At 41.9% G+C, this 19985-nt stretch overlaps 2 protein-coding genes across 2 annotated transcripts in view; one reads left to right on the top strand and one right to left on the bottom strand.

Annotated features, from left to right (window-relative positions):
- The window catches only part of PON1 (paraoxonase 1), a 33787-nt gene extending 32087 nt beyond the window's left edge, over positions 1–1700 (top strand). The window contains exon 9 of the mRNA XM_052638815.1: positions 1542–1700. Coding sequence (XP_052494775.1) covers positions 1542–1700 — 159 coding nt within the window. The remainder of the gene's footprint in view (positions 1–1541) is intronic.
- A 6193-nt stretch (positions 1701–7893) lies between these two features.
- PPP1R9A (protein phosphatase 1 regulatory subunit 9A) overlaps positions 7894–19985 on the bottom strand; it is a 334795-nt gene continuing 322703 nt past the window's right edge. The window contains exons 16-20 of the mRNA XM_052638347.1: positions 15811–16009; positions 13670–13789; positions 12839–12862; positions 11553–11735; positions 7894–10206 (exon numbers count right to left, since the gene is read on the bottom strand). Coding sequence (XP_052494307.1) covers positions 9997–10206; positions 11553–11735; positions 12839–12862; positions 13670–13789; positions 15811–16009 — 736 coding nt within the window. The 3' untranslated portion in view covers positions 7894–9996. The remainder of the gene's footprint in view (positions 10207–11552; positions 11736–12838; positions 12863–13669; positions 13790–15810; positions 16010–19985) is intronic.

The following is a 19985-nucleotide window of genomic DNA, read 5'->3' as shown; positions in this document are numbered from 1 at the left end:
ATAACCTTTTCTCTGGGTTTACAAGACAACTGTGATTACGGTGAATGGCAATCCATTGTGCCTTCTGCTAGTTCTTAGCTATTAGGACTGCTGTAGGGCGCGCTCAGTAGAATTGAGGAAATGTATGCTGTGGCGTGTGCACTGTTCAGAACTGGGCAGAATGTTAGATTCTAATTTGCTCTTGCTTGTTAGCTCATTTGGTGAACTTGAACCGTTTGCTATAGCACGGACTCAGTTTCCTGTTTTAGAAAAAAAATGCTTCCTTTCTAATGATGAATCGGGTAAAGAATAGCAAAAAGTAATAACCATCCATTATCTAATGCACTGCCCCACAGAAGACTGACTTAGTTTTAATAGAAAGTGGTTTCCTAAAGCCAAGGTGCACCATCAACTATTTCCCAGTAAGTAAAGTACTACATGTGAATGCTTTAGCAATTTCCTAAAACATCTGTTTTTGGTGCCAGCTGTTTTGGAGTGGTCCTTTTACATGGGCGCATGGACCTTTCAATCAAGCACAAGCCTTCCTAATCTGTCATATTCAGCGTTTCTGTATGTCAGTATCAGTTCTTCAGGTCACTGTATTTTATCTTAAAGCCTTTAGAAGAACACCAACTTAAAGATGAAAGGGAATTTGGAGTTAATGTAGTCCCACCTGAGCAGGGCATGGCAACCCACCCCAGTATTCTTGCCTGGAGAATCCCATGGACAGAGGCACCTCGTGGGCTGCAGTCCATAAGGTCGCCCAGAGTCAGACAGGACTGCAGCGACATAGCCAGCACAGCGCAGAGGCCCACCCACCTCATTCTACAAACAGAAACACACAGTAAGCAGAAGATCCCAAATACAGCCCTGCGCTCCTGCCTTACAGCGAGCTTCTGATAGTGTGCGAATCATCTAAAATTACCATTTCATTGGCCCAAATTGTCACATATTGCCTATCTTGTGTAGTCAACTTGAATACTACTCTACTGCTGCTAATGACATAATCGTTTCTGCTCAACTAAAGGAAGGAAACCAAACTCATAAAATCTTACATACTAGGAGTTGGGACCTTAAGTTCAGAGGAATAATGAGTGTGGAGGAGAGGTATGTTCTTTTTGGGCAACAGTCTTTTGTTTTGTTTTGTTTTTATTCCCATATTTAAAAACCAAGAATTGAGTGTAAACATCCAAATTCCAAGCTTACCTGAAAATACACAAAAACTGGCCTGAATTCCAGCATGGCAATACTTTGACACTTACTGAGTAACCCCAGCTCCATCCTGCAGTGAACCACAGTGCTCCTTATGGTCCCATACCCAGGCTATGTTACAGTCTTTCGGTTCTTGCTTCTATAGGTCTTTAGAGTGTCTATCTTTGTTAAAGATGATCTGATCAGAATCTGTCGTTTTTGCCAATGAGGAAATAGATATCTATAGAGAGTCATTTTGGAACAAAATACGGTTCACCTAAAAGTCTCTTCTTATGGAGAAATGACCCCATATTTAAAGTTATGTCTTGAGTGACTTTAAAAAATACTAATGTAATGTTATTTTTGGATAGGTGCTCCAAATCCAGAATATTTTAGCAGAAGAACCCAGAGTTACAGTGGTTTATGCAGAAGATGGTAAAGTGTTACATGGAAGTACGGTTGCTTCTGTGTACAAAGGGAAAATGCTGGTTGGAACCGTGTTCCAAAAAGCTCTTTACTGTGAGCTCTGACGGGCTGATCTGTACCCCTATCCCGACAAGTGGGAGCTCTTCACTACAACTGCTTGCCACATCTGAGGGGGCCACAGTGATCTCAACAGTGAATGCTGACCCGAAACTTGGACATCACAGGAGATGGCAATCTGTTTAGCCGGGAACAGATACTTCGCATATGGCTTTTTTTGGGTGTATAATATCAAATCAGTCTTGGAATAACTGAAAACTTCACTTACCAATAAAAATCCTTTAAATAAAATTGCTAAAATCATCACATCAACTGTCAGGTCTTAAGTATTTTAACTATATGTGACCCAGAAAGTCCTCTCCCGAAAACATGTGTTCCCTGGAGCATGTGAGCTTGTGGCTGCCGTGTCGTGTCTTGTTCAGGGAGCAGGATGCAGTCACCGTCGTCAGTGCCCCAGCACTCAGAGCCTTCAGTTCATGTGCTGGACAACCAGACGCGCAACCAAGGTGTCCTCAGCCCCAGGCTCACCTAACCATCACATTTCCTGGCACACTCAGACTCATTCCCATTTTCCCTTCTAAACAGGACATTCCCAGTAATGGCTCAGTGGTAAATAATCCACCTGCCAATGCAGGAGATGTGGGTTCAGTCCCTGGGTCGGGAAGATCCCTTGCAGAAAGGAATGGCAACCCACTCCAGTATTCTTGTCTGGAAAAGAAAACGGGTGGGCTACAGTCCATATGGGGTTGCAAAGAGCTGGACATGCCTGAGCTACTGAGCATGCACTCAGTAAATATAAACCTAAATCACCCCAACCCTCCTCTTACTCTTGCTAATCCAGTTTTCCTCTAGCAATGGCAAGTAGGAAAATCTTCAAATTCTTGGGAGTGTCCTCACACCTGACGATGATGAGTGTGTTATTTCAACACAAACTGTACATTTTAGTTTCTCTGACTTGATAAAAGGAAGAAGTTTGTTTACTTCAATGACTGGATATAGAAGGAAGCCCGTAATTGATTCAGGTAAAACCCAGTGCCCTCAAAGACAATATTGTTGTTGAAGTGGTGTAGAGAGGTCGGTTTTCTTTTCCTATTTCCTATTTTCTTTTCTTCTCACTTGCTGTGTAGGCTAAGAAGAAAGCAATGGAAACGTAAACAAATAAAAAAGTAGAAAATATCAACAACCTTTGGTTATCTTCTGAGAGATGTGACAAGGGAGAGAAGATGACTCTTATCATTTTCTTATAAAAGCTGGTATGAAAAGGTTACCCATCTTCATTTATTTGTCTGTTTGGAAGGTATGGTTTTCAGTCTGGCTTATTTCTTTGGGATGACAAGGCAGTCCCATTAGAAACAAAGTTTTATTGAGGCACGTTCCATGATGATGGTCTGGCATTTCTGGGGAAATGCTCTGCAGAGAAATTGAGAACTGCCAACCGCCGATAACTCAAGACCTCTGACTTAAAGTAACAAATAGGAACATCTTGTTTGGATCAAAAGAACACTGTATTCACTTTAGGATTAGAGTTCTCTTAATCATGATTTCAGCGGGCGTAATATCCTGTGCCAGATGAGTGCTCAGTGATTCAGTGGTACCATTCACAGCCCTTGAACCGGATCCTCGAAAACACTGTTTCGAGGCTCTCAGTGGCTGTGGTGCTTCTTCGGTGGGTATTTCCTTTGAGGAGAATCACTTGATACCAATAAAATGACTATACTCTGTTCTCTCTTGTTCTTGGCAGAAGCAGCAAACTCTGCCCCCAAAAGAAGGTTCTCCAACTTGGCGTAGCTTACGCTCCAGTTCATTCAAGAAGGAAAGCGTGCTTCCCCTTGGTTAGAAGTTCCATGACAACCCCAAGGGAGAGAGCAGCTTGGTGCGCTTATTCCATGATGCTCAGACCTAAATTTGTGCACTGCCAAAGGTTTAGGCACAGAAAAATTATGGCTGTGAGTGTGTGAGAGAGATTAATATCCCTCTTTTGTTATATTCAGTCTTCCGAACATTTAGGGCTTTAGGAACCAAACTGTTGAAAGGAACCCCTTCCTCTGGGGTTGCCCCATGAAGCTTGCCCCATGCCGTGTGAGGCCAGCTGCCAGCCTGTGGACTGGCCACAGACCTGCTCCTGGCTGACAGGTATCAGAAGCCGTGATGGTGATGACGTGGATAGAAAGATGGTCGAGGGAACATCTAGTGGAAGCTTTGATCTTTTAACTGTATTCCCAGTTCCATAATTGTGCTTTCAAATGCAATTCTAGCTGCCAATTTACACTTTACCAGGGTCAAAATTTATTTTTAGTGTCATTTCCATGGAAAATGTGCACTTTGCTCTTGATTGATAGATGTATTTTGACAGTTAATACAGGTTTACCCAGTCAAGGCTTGTTTTAGTTGAAGGTGAAAATAGAAGAGAAAAAAAAAACACGTTACTTCAACAGATCTTAGTATTTCTCTTTTTATTGCATTCGTTGTCTAACAACAGTAATACTCATTGGCAAGAAATTTATTTACACTAACAAATTAAATTTAATCACAGGTATTTTTAGATTGGTCAGAAAACAAAGGACCACTGTGATATTTTGCTTTGAATGCCTCTGAAAACCAAAGAGTAAGAAATGGCATTTGAAACAGAACAATCTAGAGAAGTACATATTAACCAAGCACAAGAGAACAATCCAGATGTGGCATTATTGTCTCTCCCATGCAAATGATCAGACATCAAAATGTACAAATTAAAATTTTCAGATAACATGCTATCCGTACTTATCGAACTTAAAATGATTTTCAAACAACCCTTTTCCTTTTAGTGGTACAGAAAGAAAGATGAAAATAAATCAGCTTCTCAACAACGGAATAGAATTCATTTTCTCTCTCGTTTTCAGCCAGCCAGTTTTGTTAGTGATACGCAGGTGAACTAGTGGTTTAACTGTGACACCATTAAAAAATACAGAAGCAGCAGTGATGATCATAAATAATATTAAGGAAAACATAAACATATATATATATTTAAGGGTTTTCACTAAGCACTAACTAAATCTGATGTTGTTGGGAGATGCTATCTAGCTGGGGTGCCTCTTAATTTCCACTTGTTAAGGTGATTTAATCATTTTGGTCAGTTGTTCTTTCAAGGATGAAAGATTAAATTCTTAACAAGAAATCTGGGTGTGTGAATCAGATAGCTGAAGGAAACAGAACTGTACACCTTCCAACAACATACTCATGCTCATATCCACTTGTGTTATGTTTGGTGATGACCTAAACATGTCATCACTCCAAAAAAGAAGGAAATAAATGGTCCTGTGATAGCAACGCTGCTGTCAGAGACGGCAGTTAGTGACTGCAGTGTCACAGCGACCAAATACATTTTAGAGCAAGAGCGAATGCACAGGAACACACAGTGCAATTTTTAGCCAAGGAAACTGCAGTCTGCAGTTGAAAATGCCCAAAGCTGCATAAACGTCTGAGCTTCAGCTCAGCAATGTGCAATCTTGACGTCAAAGCATTAGCCAAACATGAGGAAATTTCATCTTACTAAAATACCGAGTATCTAGTAAACCAATTTTACCAAAATATATAAACATGTAGAAGGTAAGTGCATTTAGTAGAAATACATTAAAAAAAAATCTCTTAAAGTCTCATGAGCCATTCCATGTACACACACACACACACACAAGTGGCAATAAGGCTATGATACTGCTCGAGGTCCTATCTGACATTACCCAGTTCCATATACAATTATGTTTATGCCGTGAGATTGTAGTTTGTGTGTGTGTATGGTGAGAGATATAGTCACACACATGTAGTTCTGTACATCAACACAAATGGCATGCACGTTCTTGAGGCGTTGCCTCTTGTCCTCTTATTCTTCGCCTCATTCACTCGTGAGTCCCTAGCAGTTTGGGGGCTGGGCTAGGGTGGGCCAAGGATCGGGAATCATGCTGTTTCTTTCATCCCCGCTCTGTAGGTCTGAGAGCAGGTCACAAGCCATGCTTGGTTCACACACTCACACGTGTGAGCCTTTGAGTAAACACGATTCCCTCAACACATCCACACAGACATGCACACAAGCACGTAAGGATCCTCTCTTTAGCGTGAGGCAGACCCTGATGTTTTCATGTTCCAGGAGAAATTACTTCTGTAGGTTTTTTCTTTGCTTTCTGACTTCTCCATTGGGTCCATTTGATGCTATTACTTTAAATACTACTGGCGTCCTGTCTGGTGTTATTTTTTTTTCCCCAGTGTTTTGGATCAAGACCAACTTTCCTGAGGCTTCAAATGCCTAAGACTACAAGATCTGCCTGCATACAAAGACTGTTCCTCAGGAGTGAAATTTCTGAAGCACATTCATATTTCTTATGACAAGGAGTCTTTCTAAGAATTTATTTCCCACCCCCATCTTCATAATGAAAACAATTCTAGTAGGAAATATGGACATTTCGGGACTTCATCCTTAAATGCTTAGTTTCAGAACAGTGTATAGGTAGATCCTTGATTAAAGGTAAACTGGAAAAGGTATTTTAAAAACTGAGCTTTTCTTTTTCATTTAGAAAGCACTAAGGACTTGGCTCAAGCAAATGACATGAACCCTCGTGACTGCGGTCCACCAAACTGAAACGCCTCTGAACCACACCTCTATTGGGACAGTAAATTTAGTTACTGAAAAGGAAGTTGATAATTTGGAAATATCTCGATGTAATCAGGGAGCTACATCACATCCTAAGCATAGACATTCCTTTCAGTTTGAAACTTCTTGAATACTGTGGTCCAACATGGATTCTCCTCTCTTGCAGGTTGGCCTGTATAACCTTTAACACTTAAAAATGAGTTAGAATAGCCACATAAATGTTAATTTTCACTTACCTCTTAAAAATATGATTCTAAAGCGTGTGTTAGTCCTACTTCACAAAGAAATTCTGTCTTCAGCAAAAAACCATAAAGGCTAGTTAAGGTGCTAGATCAAAAACCTGGCTTGGGCCTAGTAGTAGATTGGACTGGGATAGCTTAAGCTTGCAGGACAGCAGTGCCTTCAGGATAAAAGGCAAGGGCTCATTTGGTTCCTGTCTTGGCCTCTTAGCCCTTTGATTCCAAGGACAAAGAAGCACTGCTAGCGTTCCCGTTTCGCGCCCCCTACAGGCGGAGTTCGGGATCAGAGCCTGTCACACTGCAGTCATGAACCGCGGTGCGTTAGAAGTGCTTACCTGCTGTGCAGGGTGGGAAACCCACGTGAGGCCCAGCTAAAGGACCACAGCATAGAGTAGCTTTGCAGTCATGAAACTAATGGTGGACATCATCAGTGTGTTCGAATGGGCAAAAGTAAGTTTCCACCCTAACATCACTCTGTAGTAAACTGATTCAGGGGGAAAAAACAGGAGAAAACTATTACATAACCTGTGAGTTATTTTAAGGGAGATAATCTTAAATCAAGTAATCTAAGTCCTTTAGTGGAATACCCTGCCCCAGACACTCAGCTCACACAACGCTGTCTACCATCTGGCCTCTCCACAATTCCCTGTCCCCTAAAGCATTACCTGTACCCCCAAAACACTTTTGGCTACTGCAGGCATCATAGCGAGCTGTCGTGTAGGGAATACAGTTCATAGTAAGCAGATATTCCCTTTCTGCTCATTTTCTGACAAATGAAAGAGCTATTCAATACAAAGTCTTTAATGTTCGTGAAGCAACAATTCTGTGTTAAATTGTAAGGATACTGAAAACCACTAGCGTTAAAGTAAGGATTGTATAAGACACTGGAACCTCAGTGAGGCATCATGCTCCAGAGTCAATAAAGAAAACAATAGTAAAACAAAATGTTCACAAGATCTGAGGTCCTTCACTTTGTTTTCAAATCCTTTTATCAATCTGTTTACTTTTTAGCCTTTGTTGGACAATCAAGTCAATTTTAGCAGTTTGAATTAGTTAAAATAACTCATTAAGACCTAAAATTACTATAATTTAACTTAAAAAAATCAAAACAGTTAAAATACAAAATAAATGATTTGAAGAATAAGAATTCAATTTATAACATTGTCAACTGGTCATTGATCTACATATTGGAAGTGTACAAATAAAGTTAAAGAACAATACTTCTAAGATACTTAACAATGCAATATAATCATAAATAATGTGCAGAGACTGAAACTTACAGACATTTCCAGTATATACATCCATTTTCAAATATTACCGAAGTGTAAACAATAAGATAATCATCCTTCTATTTCCACTCCTAAAATGAACACAGTGAAGCTTCCAGTATGATCCAGATCACTTTTTTTCCCCAAAGATAAGCAAAAATCACAAACATTTACAACAGCAAGCACTACCATTACCAGATTTTGACTAATTTAGTCTTTTAGTATTAAAACGATTTGCTGAATTTTGTAGTTAATTGATAGTGGTTCCTGGTTTCTCATGACATTAATAAATAACAAAGCACCACATACCGCAAAATATTAATAGAGATTCCAGTATGGCAGTTTCATTATCATACCCCAAATGAAGATAGAAGAAAAATAGGTAGTGACTTTGATAATTATCAAACCAATGCTACTTTATGTTTCTGAGGGTCGAATGGATGCTCTCTACCTGGTGACAAAGGGACTGAAGCGTAACAGACAATACTCTGTTACTGAAGAGGAAACAAGCCTTAGGGAAGAACAAGATCACAAACTTCTAGTTTAGACAATTTTAGATTTCAAATATTCAGACAAGTGAAAAAAAATTAAAAAAGCACAATGTTCAAAATAGGAGATGGCCTATACGGTAAGAAGCCCCTTTAACATAACTTGTTACTTGTAACTTTTGAAAGCTTTTCCCTAAGCTCTGTGTACAGAACATTTTCCAGTGGAAGATAAGGACGAAGACCCCCTGAAACCGAAGAAAAGGAAGTAAAATACTTGTCCAGGAGTTCATCTGGCCTCAACTCTTGTTTGGAAACTCGTCCTCTGGAAAGTGGATGACCTCATTTTTGCAGCCAATGCAGCTGAGAGAACCAGATACTTGAGCATAAAAAGCAAAAGAGCAACAACAGCAGCAACAAAATCCATCATTTGAAATTTCTCGAGGTGAGTTCATTTTCTCCTCCATCTGCCCCTCTCTCCTGCACCTGAATTAGTTTGATGAAACACTGAAATCCTTAATACTGGCTTTAAAATAAGGACAACTGCCTGCACTGCTAGACTGCATCATGTTTACCACCTTAAACACACTTTTACTGTAAAGTGGAAATCTCCAAGGAATGAAAGAGACCGGCTCAGAAAAACCATTCAAAACATCTCTAAAATATAACCGACAGCTCTCCTTTACGGGAACATTCTGTGTGCTCAATAAAATTGCTTTTCTGGTTGAATGTTAGTCAAATCTAACTTTAACTGGTATTTCTATTTTTCTTAAAAGTACCTTTGTTAAAACTCTAACTGAGCCCATTTGGGAAATCTTGAGTAGAAAATACGTGATGAGTTCCTGATTGTGTCACAGTCAGGCTGAAGACCAGCCCGAGTGTTCCCCAGGAGAGGAAACCTGAAGACGCTGGTTTCCTTAAAAATCAATGTCCTGTTCAATTTGTTGGGGGAGAAAAGGAACTGTGTTGTGTGTGTCGGTGCTGCTGAAATACTGAACAGGCAGCAGCAGCAAAGGAAGCAACAGACCCCAGGATCCCATGGCTGCATTAATGCTCCAACTTTTCTGTTTGGCTAAATCTGGAGGGTAAATGTTACCCTCAGAACCCCAAAGTAGTAGCCACATCCACATTCTTAAGGCTTTTGCTTCCTTCTGGGGTTAGCAAGTAAGCGTAACTCTTTTCTCTCTTCCTGATGCCTAGCAAACAGGACAATTTGCCTGCTTTTAGCCATAGTCGGTAATTACACGGCAGAGCACCCACATTTCCACGGTGGGGCTGTCTCACAGTCCAGACACCAGCATTGATGGGGGCCTTTCCGAGCGGATTCTGCAGCCCTGATCTCAGGGCAGAGCAGTGCTCCCAGCCACGCTCAGTTTCAGTACCCCGTGCTGAAAATGCATGGCGCCGCACTGACAACGCCAGGGTGTGGCATGCTTTTGCCGGACAGGGTCACGCTGGTTCTTCAAGTGACACCACCCACCCAACACAAAGAAACACTGCTACTTTGCGTCTCTCACAAATGAGATCCTTGGTTTGTTACTAAACCAAAGGGGGCTTGGGACTATTTCAGTAGGTTAAGATTAACAGTGTACTCTATGGGTGCAGAAAATTGCAGTTATTGAGCACACGGTTTCCCAGTCTGCCTAGAGCACGTAACACTTGTCATCAGTGTCTTATTTGTCCTCCAGAGGAGAGCAGGGCAGGAGGAGGTGGAAGCGTCCCGGTGCGTGTCACTGCTCACTAGCACCCTCTGTGGCCGCGGCCATCTTCTCCGTCTTCTTAGACTTCCTCTGCATTTGCTCTTGTTCCTTCCTCCTCAGCTTCTCTCTTTGTTTTTCCATCTTCTCCTGGGCCTTCCGAGCCTTCTCTAGAGACACCTTCATTTCCTTCAGTTTTTTTTTGACCACGGCTCGGTCCTGGGATGATGTCATTCCGAGAGCCTGAGAAGGAAACACATACACAAACAATTTGAAAACTGATGACCCCTCTGTTTAAGATGAGGTTGATATCACAAGAGAGTCCAAACTCAAGAGCTGATATACACATAATCGAAGAGGCAGAAAATGAGGAGGAGCGGGTCATATTTGCTCAAGATCTACATGCTGCGGGGCCGAGCTTTACTTGTTCTTTTGCTCTTTGGAGTCCCGAGCACAGTACAATGTAAACCTCAGCAAGTAAATGCTTTCTGATCTGGTAATTAACGGGCAAATGAACAGCGGAAGGGCAATTCTGCTTCTCCAACCTTTGGGCTGTGGACATTTACAGCCAAAAGTACTGCTAAACTCATCACTATTTTCAAAAGCTCGGAGCAGGCCCCTGCTGCCCATCTCGGAGAGCTCAAAGAAGGGCAGGAGGGACTGAAATGGCTTCCCTTCTAGCAATGTATTCACTGACAATGGAGACCAAACATGCCTCCAGGACAACAGCGCTCGTGTCAGCATGACTAGCCGTTCCCTCCCTGCAGGTAGACCCATAAAGGAAGCCTGATCATAATGAGGAGCTTGCTCGCTAAGCTTGGAATTCGGAATAAGGGGAGCTGGTTACATATTTTCAATGTTTCACGACCTTAGAATCAACAGCAGGATGCATCCATCTCCCCAGCAGGGACAGGCCTGTCGATGGGCCTTCATATTCACAGGCTATTGATTGAGCTCTAACCTTTTCAAGACCGTCAAGATACTTGGCTGCCATCAGCCCAGCAGGGCGCCTGGGTGGGGGTGGTGGGCTGGCTGAGCTCCTTTTGCCCTTTTTCCACAGGGTAGGTGCCACCTCAGACTCTAAAGGAGATAGGTGGGACAGGTGAAAATGAGAGTGTGATGGCAGGGAAAGGGAGGACATGGCCTGCTGCAGCGGGAGGACGAAGTTCTGGGGAGAACACAGGCCTGGTTTGGGAGTGGTATGCAGGGAACAGTGAGGGTGGAGGAGAAAGGAGTTCCCAAGGGGAGATTCATGGATCTGGATTTTAACTTTAATGTCATGGGAGAGTCCACACTGGCCGTTATTAAAACACACTACAAGCAAGTAAGCAGAGTCAGTTCCTGGACCACGTGCTGTTCGGCAGAAGCAATGGATGAGCCTCTAGCACTCCTGCTCAGTAGCCTATCGTTTAATTCAGAACCCAACAATTTCCCAAAACCTCCTTTACCACTGGGAAATGATTCAATGTCCTCTCTGCTGACCGTGGATGAGAAGGACCTCTCAGATATGCAGAAGGCTCTTATCTAATGGAAACATTTCAGGTGCTATGAGTAATACAGATTATACTTGGCAACATACAGTTCTTTACCTTAAGTTTATTTCCATCCAACTGCAGGAGTTGCTCTCCAGTGATGTTTTGGGCACTGAATTCAGAGACATACTGCTCCAGATTTAGGCTCATGAGCCAGTGAGAAACCTGCTGCACGCTCCATTCATGAACGGCCCGATTCGGATACTGACTGTGTTTGGGAGACTGTCCGTCATCAAGGATCTGAGGTAGGAATGTTATGCAGGGTTGTTAAAGGACCAAGAAGCTGTAGCTCAGTAGGAATGTGATGCTATCGAAAAGCCAGCTCTTGCCTACTAGAGCCACACTTGCTTTTAAGCCCTAGAGTAAACAAATGGGTCTAGCTGTGTGTGACACACACACAGTGATCACCTCTACAGTTTCCTTAGGTATTTGGAAATTTAAAAACTTCCCCAGACAAAGCAGCATTTTAATGTAGGAAGTTAATAACTGAAAAATACATTTAATATCACAAGTTTTTACATTAAACCACTTTGGAAAGTTTATCAGATGCAGAAAACAAGTACATCATTTATCTCTGTATGTAATGAACTGCTCTGCATTGGTCCTCTGCTAAGACATTAGAGATATGAAAAGATACATTTTAAAATATTGAGGTAATGTATTTTAAAATACATTTTAAAATGTTTTACTTAGAAGGGGAGCAGTAAGCCCTCAAGCATTCTTAGTAGGGGAAATTTCACAGTCATTATTGTATTTGAGCAGCAAGCAAACCTGTAAGGAAGGTGGGATAGGTGATTTACAAATTATCAAATTACTTTTAATAAATGAGGCAAGTGAAGCTCAGAAAGTCTACAGACCTGTCCAAGATTATGCAGCTAGCAAGTGGCAGAGCTCAGCACTTAGTAGTTTATTCTAAATCTCTGGCTCTGTCCAAAAGAGGACAATACTATGAATAGTGCAAAGGCAGCTTGGTTTTAAGACCCACTAGGCTGAGAGGAGATGACGATGGTGATAAATCTGGGAGGAGAGATGGGAGCACCTTAGTGACCATGCAGGGAACAACAGGAGGAAATGGGGAAGCTGAGATGAGGGCAAGGGGGTGAAACACACTGGTCTGTGTCAGGCTAATGGTGGCGGGAGACACACCAAGGGGCTCTGGAGGTGGAGATCCTTTTGAATGTCTTTTCCACTAAGATTGAGACAAGGGCAGAGAGTGTAACTATTTAACATGAGGAAACACACTGCAGGGGAACACTTCCTGTCTAGTTTGATTTTAAATCATTACAAAGAAAGAAAAGAAGGATACCCCATAAGCCACCACACACAGCCCACTGAGAGCTCACCTCGTCATCTATCATATCCAGGCTCTGAGTGAGAGAGCACCAAAGGAATCAAAAAGAAAAGTGTTACAGAAATAGGCAGCACGCATATACAGTACACGTTTTCCATACAATTAAAATCATGCCAGGTCTGAAGAGTGCGGACAGAAACATTTACGAGGAATAAAAGTTTAAAAATCACGTTAGAAAGAAGTAACTAGGAACAGATATTTCGGGTGAATACGTCTTTACTTATCGTGCTCCTCTCCCCGGCCCCAGCCCGCTTCCAGCACTGGTATTCCTTTCCTCTCCTTGTCTCTCGGGGCACTGAGCCGCGTGAACTACCAGAGTAACTTTCTGCCTCTCCTGGACACAGTCATCTCCCGAGAAGTCATCACGGCGCCCACTTGACCCTGGCTTCTAAGTGAAGGTCTTCCCTAGTGGTCCCTCCTGATCAGAACACACCTCTCCCCTCTCCCCTGGGATGATCCTCAACCAGGGGCCACAACTGACTCGGAGGGACCACCGGGGGTGGTGGAGAAGGTGAGCGAAGGGAAGGATGGGCTGTGCAGTGCTCAGCCACCCAGCCCCACCCCTCTGTGGAGGGCCATCCCATTTACATGCAAGAAAGGCCGAGGAGTTCCCTGGACAGCTTAAAGGGGCTCAGAGACAGACCGTGGCTTCCATGTTGAGGCAGACAGTGGGTGAAATCACAAGGCTTTTACATCAAATATGAAACCATAGTCCTGATGACTGATCTGCAAAATCTGCCTGAAAATCTTTTCCTCTGCAACAGTTTATGGGTCACGTGCTCTATCTGAGAAGGCAGCTCCGCCGCCCGTGCCGTGCACATACCTCATCGGATGAGAGCACCAAGGACTGAGAGAGTCCAGGCGTTTTGGGCTCTGCTCCCAGGCCGCTCAGGTCTGCTGAGCTGGTGCTACTAGGACTGAAATCGTCACTGAAGGCAAAATTCTGAAAGAATAAATAAAGCTCAGTGTTAAATGAGCATGGTGAGTGGACCAGAGAGCAGTCTGCTTACAAGCTTTAGAGAGGTTCTTTGGAGAGGTTCTAAAGTCATCTTAGAAGAGATGCATATTTGGTTGGGTGGCCTTCGCCCGACAGTGGCTGAGAACTCTGGCCTGCTGTGCTGGACACAGAATTCTGGGCTCTTTCCCTATCACATGAGAGGACAGGCATTTTAGAGAAATGAATCTTCAATCTCTCTTCAAGGGTACAGTATTCATTACCCTCTACAACTGCTCAGAGAAGTAATGTTAATAACCCTATCTTCTTTGGCCCTAATTGTGATGAGTAACAGTGTAAGTAAAAATACAAGATGGTGTGGCGAGCCTGAGTTATTAGGAACAGATGGCAATCCATATTAGAAAGGTAACTTGAGCTCCCCCTGGGAAGGACTGCTTGCTGCTGGCCGTAATAAACACCGTGAGAAATGGCAGATCCTCTCCTGGATGTAACCTTCAACATGATGAGTTCTGGGGGAGGTCACAATCTGACATTACGCTAGTAGTTACATGCTAAAATACAACTCTCGCACAGCACCAGTGGAGTACCAAAGAGGCTGGAGCATGGCCAGACACACGTTTCCAAACAATCACCTCGGGTTGGAAGAGGTCAGGTGTGTCAGAACTTTATGAAAGCTTCCCCAGAACTTTATGAAAATGTTCGGTGGATATTACAGTCAAATAAGCTCACAATGACTACATAGTTGCATTTGTGAAAACATTTTAAACCAAATTCTCGAGAGTCTCTCCAATGCAAGATAAGGCTGGAATTATTCAAACAACATTCAGATTTCTCAGATCCAAGACTGAAAATGTTTCAAGACCAATGTGGTCTGCTGTTGCCAAAACTTCTTTTGCTAATAATTCTAGAAGCATTGCTTTTTCTGGAATTCTAAGCACCTGACCAACACCATCTTGTTTCTTATTCCACTTCCTTAGGAACTGGACTGTTACAGTTTCCCATTAGGTTCCCTTGCATTGCGTTTAGTTGGTTGTCAAGAATAAAAACCATGGCAGAGGCTAGAGAATTCAGTACCAAACTCCGAAGGTTTGCTAAAACTTCAGAAAAGGAGATGAAATCAGAGCACAAGGAGCTAAGCTAGTAAAACATTTAAGCATGAGAGCATTTAACACAGCACATTACCATTTGATACTGTCAATGGAGATACAACCTCAAACTCTGTCAAAACATTATGAGCTGTTGACCCCAAGAAAAGAGTTAAATTCAAGTAACATTAGTCACAGGTTACTGTTTGAGAAAGAAAAGTGAACACAGATTAAAAGGAGACCAAACAACACATGAAAGTTAGCTACCACATGTGTTTCAATAAATTGTTAGGTAAAGTTTGCAGCGTCATGCTGGAAATAACTGTCATGCATTTAAAAACAAATAAGCATATAATTCCCCACTCTGCTAAGTTAAAAAACTCTGGTGATAGAATGATCACAGTTTATCAACACGGAAGTTTGATTTAAAAGAAGAAATAAGTAAGGATGCTATGTCAGCATTGATTTGTTTGAAAGGGTTTCATTTAGATGTATTGAACACATATTCAGTCTCAAATTTATTTGTTTTCTAGTAAATCTTGAAGAGCACAGCAAAAATAGTTTTGTAATGTAATTTAAAGTGGAATACTTGGTAAACAGATTTATCATACTGTTCCAGGATTCAAAGGCATCTTTCCCAGCATGGCTTAACTGTCAAACTGAGATTAAATAGCAATATGTGAAAAGACAGGCAAATCAAAGATTAACATACAATCTAGAATGGAATAGTATTAAAGAAGGTGGTGGTTAAATAAGGCTTTCTTTCTCCCCAACACAAAAATACCATGCATTGCTTATTGCAGTGTTATCAGTGGTTTCTCAAATCCAGAGTACACACATAAGTTGAGGATGCTTTCCAAAGACTGAAGAGGAGAAAGGATCGGGGTTTTCTTGTTTGCTTTTTAAAATCCACGTGTTTTCTACCTTAGACCCCTTTTTATCTGAAATTAGAGCTTCAGGAGAAGGCTGAAGGGGGCTTGCAGATGAAGGCAGATTCCTGAAGGAATAGTATCCTTTTCGGCTTTCATTAAACCACGAGAAAGGCAGGCCAGTTGAGCGTGTGGAGGCCTGAGCAGTGGAGGATGGCGCCGGTTTCCAGGTTTCCAGCCTGCATCTGAAGATCCTGGGTCACGGAAAGAAGAGCTGTGTCAGACAAAGGAAACAGGCAGATGGCAAACTTCCTGAACTGAATTTTTAAGGGGCTCTGAATACAGTTTGAAGTAGTGGTTTGAGAAGTTGTTCTACACAACAGAGTACAAATTTTGCACTTTTGACTAGAACATTAATCTTTTTTTGCATCTAAATGGACATTATAACAATGATAAGTATTTTGGTATCACCATTGCCATGATGACTTTTTTGAAATGGGAATAAATGTGTGTGGATAAATTAGCATCAGAGAGGGGCACGGTCTTTTAGGAACTGCTTTGAGTTAATGATCACAGTGTTCCCTTTATTCGGGTCACACAGCAGTGCCTCACTGCTCGTGTCATGAGCTCAAAAGCAGCATTTTACCCTGACCTCCTCGGAACACAAGTTCCCAAGAGCCTGAGACTTTAGAAAATGATATATTTCATAACTGGAAATTTCTGGGCTCATGATACTTTAAGCAGAATACACACCTTACTGGTTTTCATCATGATCTTAGTGCCCTATCATAGGAGGAGCACCAGACTAGAGGTCCTGAAACACTACTTGGATGTCCGGGGTCTTTCACTTCCTAGTACGTGACCTTGGGCCTTCTTTGCCTCTATTTCCTCATCCATAAAAGGTGGATATTTTATGTAACTTATATGTGGTTAAGAATTAAATTAGATATGTGTGAAAGTGCTTTGAAAACTGTAAATGTAGAAAGGTCTGTGCTTATTGTTTAACATTTTAAGGACTCAAATGCATTTGAAAAACAGTCTGAAAACAGACTTTGTTTTCTTACTGCAACCACCTGCATATTTATATTTATCTTTTGGTTAAAAAAATCATCAAGAGCTAAGGCAGGAATGGGCAGCGGTTTCTGTGCATTTTGGAAGAAGGCACCCTCAGTAAGTTCAAGTGATAACTGATGTAGTACTTATTATTTGTTAGCTGTTAATGTCAAGGCTATGGTTTCTCCAGCAGTCATGTATGGATGTGAGAGTTGAACCGTGAAGAAAGCTGAGCACCAAAGAACTGATGCTTTTGAACTGTGCTGCTGGAGAAGACTCTTACAAGTCCCTTGGACTGCAAGGAGATCCAACCAGTCCATTCTAAAGGAGATCAGCCCTGGGATTTCTTTGGAGGGAATGATGCTGAAGCTGTAGCTCCAGTACTTTGGCCACCTCATGCGAGGAGTTGACTCATTGGAAAAGACCCTGATGCTGGGAGGGATTGGGGGCAGGAGGAGAAGGGGACGACAGAGGATGAGATGGCTGGATGGCATCACCGATTCAACGCACATGAGTTTGGGTGAACTCCGGGAGTTGGTGAGGGACAAGGAGGCCTGGCGTGCTGCGATTCATGGGGTTGCAAAGAGTCGGACACGACTGAGCGACTGAACTGAACTGAACTGAATGTCATGACAACAAAGAGATTCCTTTTCAATTAAAAGTGCCTCAATAGCATGGCTTACGGGCAACTTATGTCCCAGAGGTATACTGAATCTCAACCTCACATTTCACTTCACATTCTTTTGAAATATCACACATTTCAAATTTACATAGATGATACAGCTCCTAATAATTTCTGTTCATTTCTAAAGTATATTGTGAGAATCAAATGGGACAATTATTATAAAAGCATCTTGTCAAACTGTAAAGCAATATACACATGTAAAGGGGTTACGAGAACAATAACTACAGAGGATGCAGAAGTCAGTGAAGTTTTAGCAGCACTGAGATCACACGTTGGATGAGTAAAAGTGTTCATCACACTAAAGAGTACAGAAGACATGATTTTAATTTTGTATTTATTTTTAAAAAAACCAAAGGGGTCTGCACGGATAATAGAGAATGACCAACCAGAAATATGCCAACCTTCAACTTTATCCTAAAGTTTAACGTAAAAAAAATTATATTCTTAAATCCATTTGCTATTCAAAAACGGGGGGTGGGGTGGGGTTACACTGACTGAGCGTAGGAAAGCGTACTCGCAGAGGCAGACTGGTCTCCTGTGAGTGAGTGAGGTCGCTCAGTCGCGTCTGACTCTCTGCGACCCCGTGGACTGTAGCCCACCAGGCTCCTCCGCCCATGGAATTTCCCAGGCAAGAATACAGAAGTGCGTTGCCATTTCCTTCTCCAGGAGATCTTCCCGAACTACTGACTGAAGTTGGGTCTCCCGCACTGTAGGCAGACGCTTTCCCACCTGCGCCACCAGGGAAGTCCACTTTTCATTTCTGGATCATGGACCAGTGCAGTGGTTCCCCAAGTAAGTCTGATAAGTAAGCATCACCTGGGGCAGCTATATAAACACAAATTCTTGAGTACCTGGACTTACGAAGTTAGAATTTGGGGGAGACGGAGTTGACCTGGAATCGACATTTCTAATATATATCTGAACTCACTAAAATGTTTTTAATATCTGTATTTATGAATATTATCCTGAGTCTAAATTTGAGGTTTCTGGTGCAGAAATAGATTATTATTTACTTATAGGAAGTCACTGCACTGGTTTCCCATGCCCTAATTTCCTCTTTCCAGGGTAACACAATGAGAACCAGTTGTCATTCTATATGTGGTCAACATTATATGTGAGGAATTTTTAAAAATATGAATCTGTAAGGTTATATAGGAGAAGGACAGCTGTCCCCCTTCTCTAAGAGAGGGAGAGAGATCTTATCCCTTTAATGTAAACAAGTTCATCTTGAGAAGGATCTTGGGTTCTTATGCTTTGGAAAGTGACCTATGTCAGAGGAAGGTAAGACTCATGTCTCCAGCTTTACAGCCCCTAAAACATCTCCATGGAGTTGGGTCCCAAAGCCCCTCTCCCCGTCCCCAATCCTGGAAAACATAATGGCATATCTCTGGGGAAGTAAATCTCTCTGCAGGTAAATCTATCTAGTTAGTCAAAATTTAACTTCTCAGGCTTATCTTTTAGCTCAGTCCCACATTCCAGTAAAAGTGCTCAGAAAGCTCTAACTGTGCTTTAAAACATAAAAATATTTTTCATGCTTTAAAGAGTTTTTATATTTTATATAAAATATCTTTTATATGCTTTAAAACATAAAAACATTTTCTCTGTAGTCTCATACTCTTATAATTGGGGATATATGAGATAACCTGGGCCTGATATTTGTTTTTCTCTTTGGTTATAAATTTCTGAACCAGTTGTAATCAAAGTAACATGGGAATTTTTTTTATAAGTTCCATCTGTAATTCAACTAAGGTATGGTAGTACTTAAAATATATGGATACTGTTTTCAAGTTTATAAATAGGCCACTATTAACAACAGCATGAGTATCCTGTCCTATGCCCAAGTGAACTGCTTTTGTAACAATGCTTTTAAAACAACCACCACTACAACTTTTAATAGATAGGAAGTAGGAATATTACTGCCTGACTGTTGTCATTCTAAGACCTATCAAAACGACTTTTGGTAGCTCAAATCCTAGCCGGGTAATGTTTCAAACAAAATTCTAAGACCACATCTCACTAAACCCTTTCATAAAATTCTCACTGTCAGGAAAATACTCAAGACAAATAATTCTGTGTGGACTTGTACATCCAGCACTGAAGATGGGTCTGAAGGCCATAATGTGAGAATGGTGAAGTCATGGAAGTTCAGCCCTGGATGACATCCAGAGGCTTTCTGCTCTAGCTTTCTATACCAAGATAATCAATGATGCAAAGGAACAGTCACATAGAAAGCAACAAAAGCCCACTCCTAAGGAGACAGCAACTGTCCTCACAGTTGCAAAGCACCAGCTCCTGGGGTACTCTGAAAACTATGTTCCAGTTCTCCAGGAGGTCTGGTTGTGCCTCTGCTGAGGCTGTATCCTGTCCCCCTCATTTCTTTGTGTATCCCTGACTCTAAAGCTCTCTGAGCTGATGGAACCTCTGTGTGGTTCCTAGTGTCCTTCAAAAATAGAACAGTGGTTTGCTTCCATTTGCTAGGAACTAGAGTATAG

Source organism: Budorcas taxicolor, chromosome 4 (genome assembly GCF_023091745.1).
Source record: "Budorcas taxicolor isolate Tak-1 chromosome 4, Takin1.1, whole genome shotgun sequence".
Taxonomy (NCBI): Eukaryota; Metazoa; Chordata; class Mammalia; order Artiodactyla; family Bovidae; genus Budorcas; species Budorcas taxicolor.
Note: the sequence above shows the minus strand (reverse complement) of the source record. Positions and strands in the feature narration are given on the sequence as shown.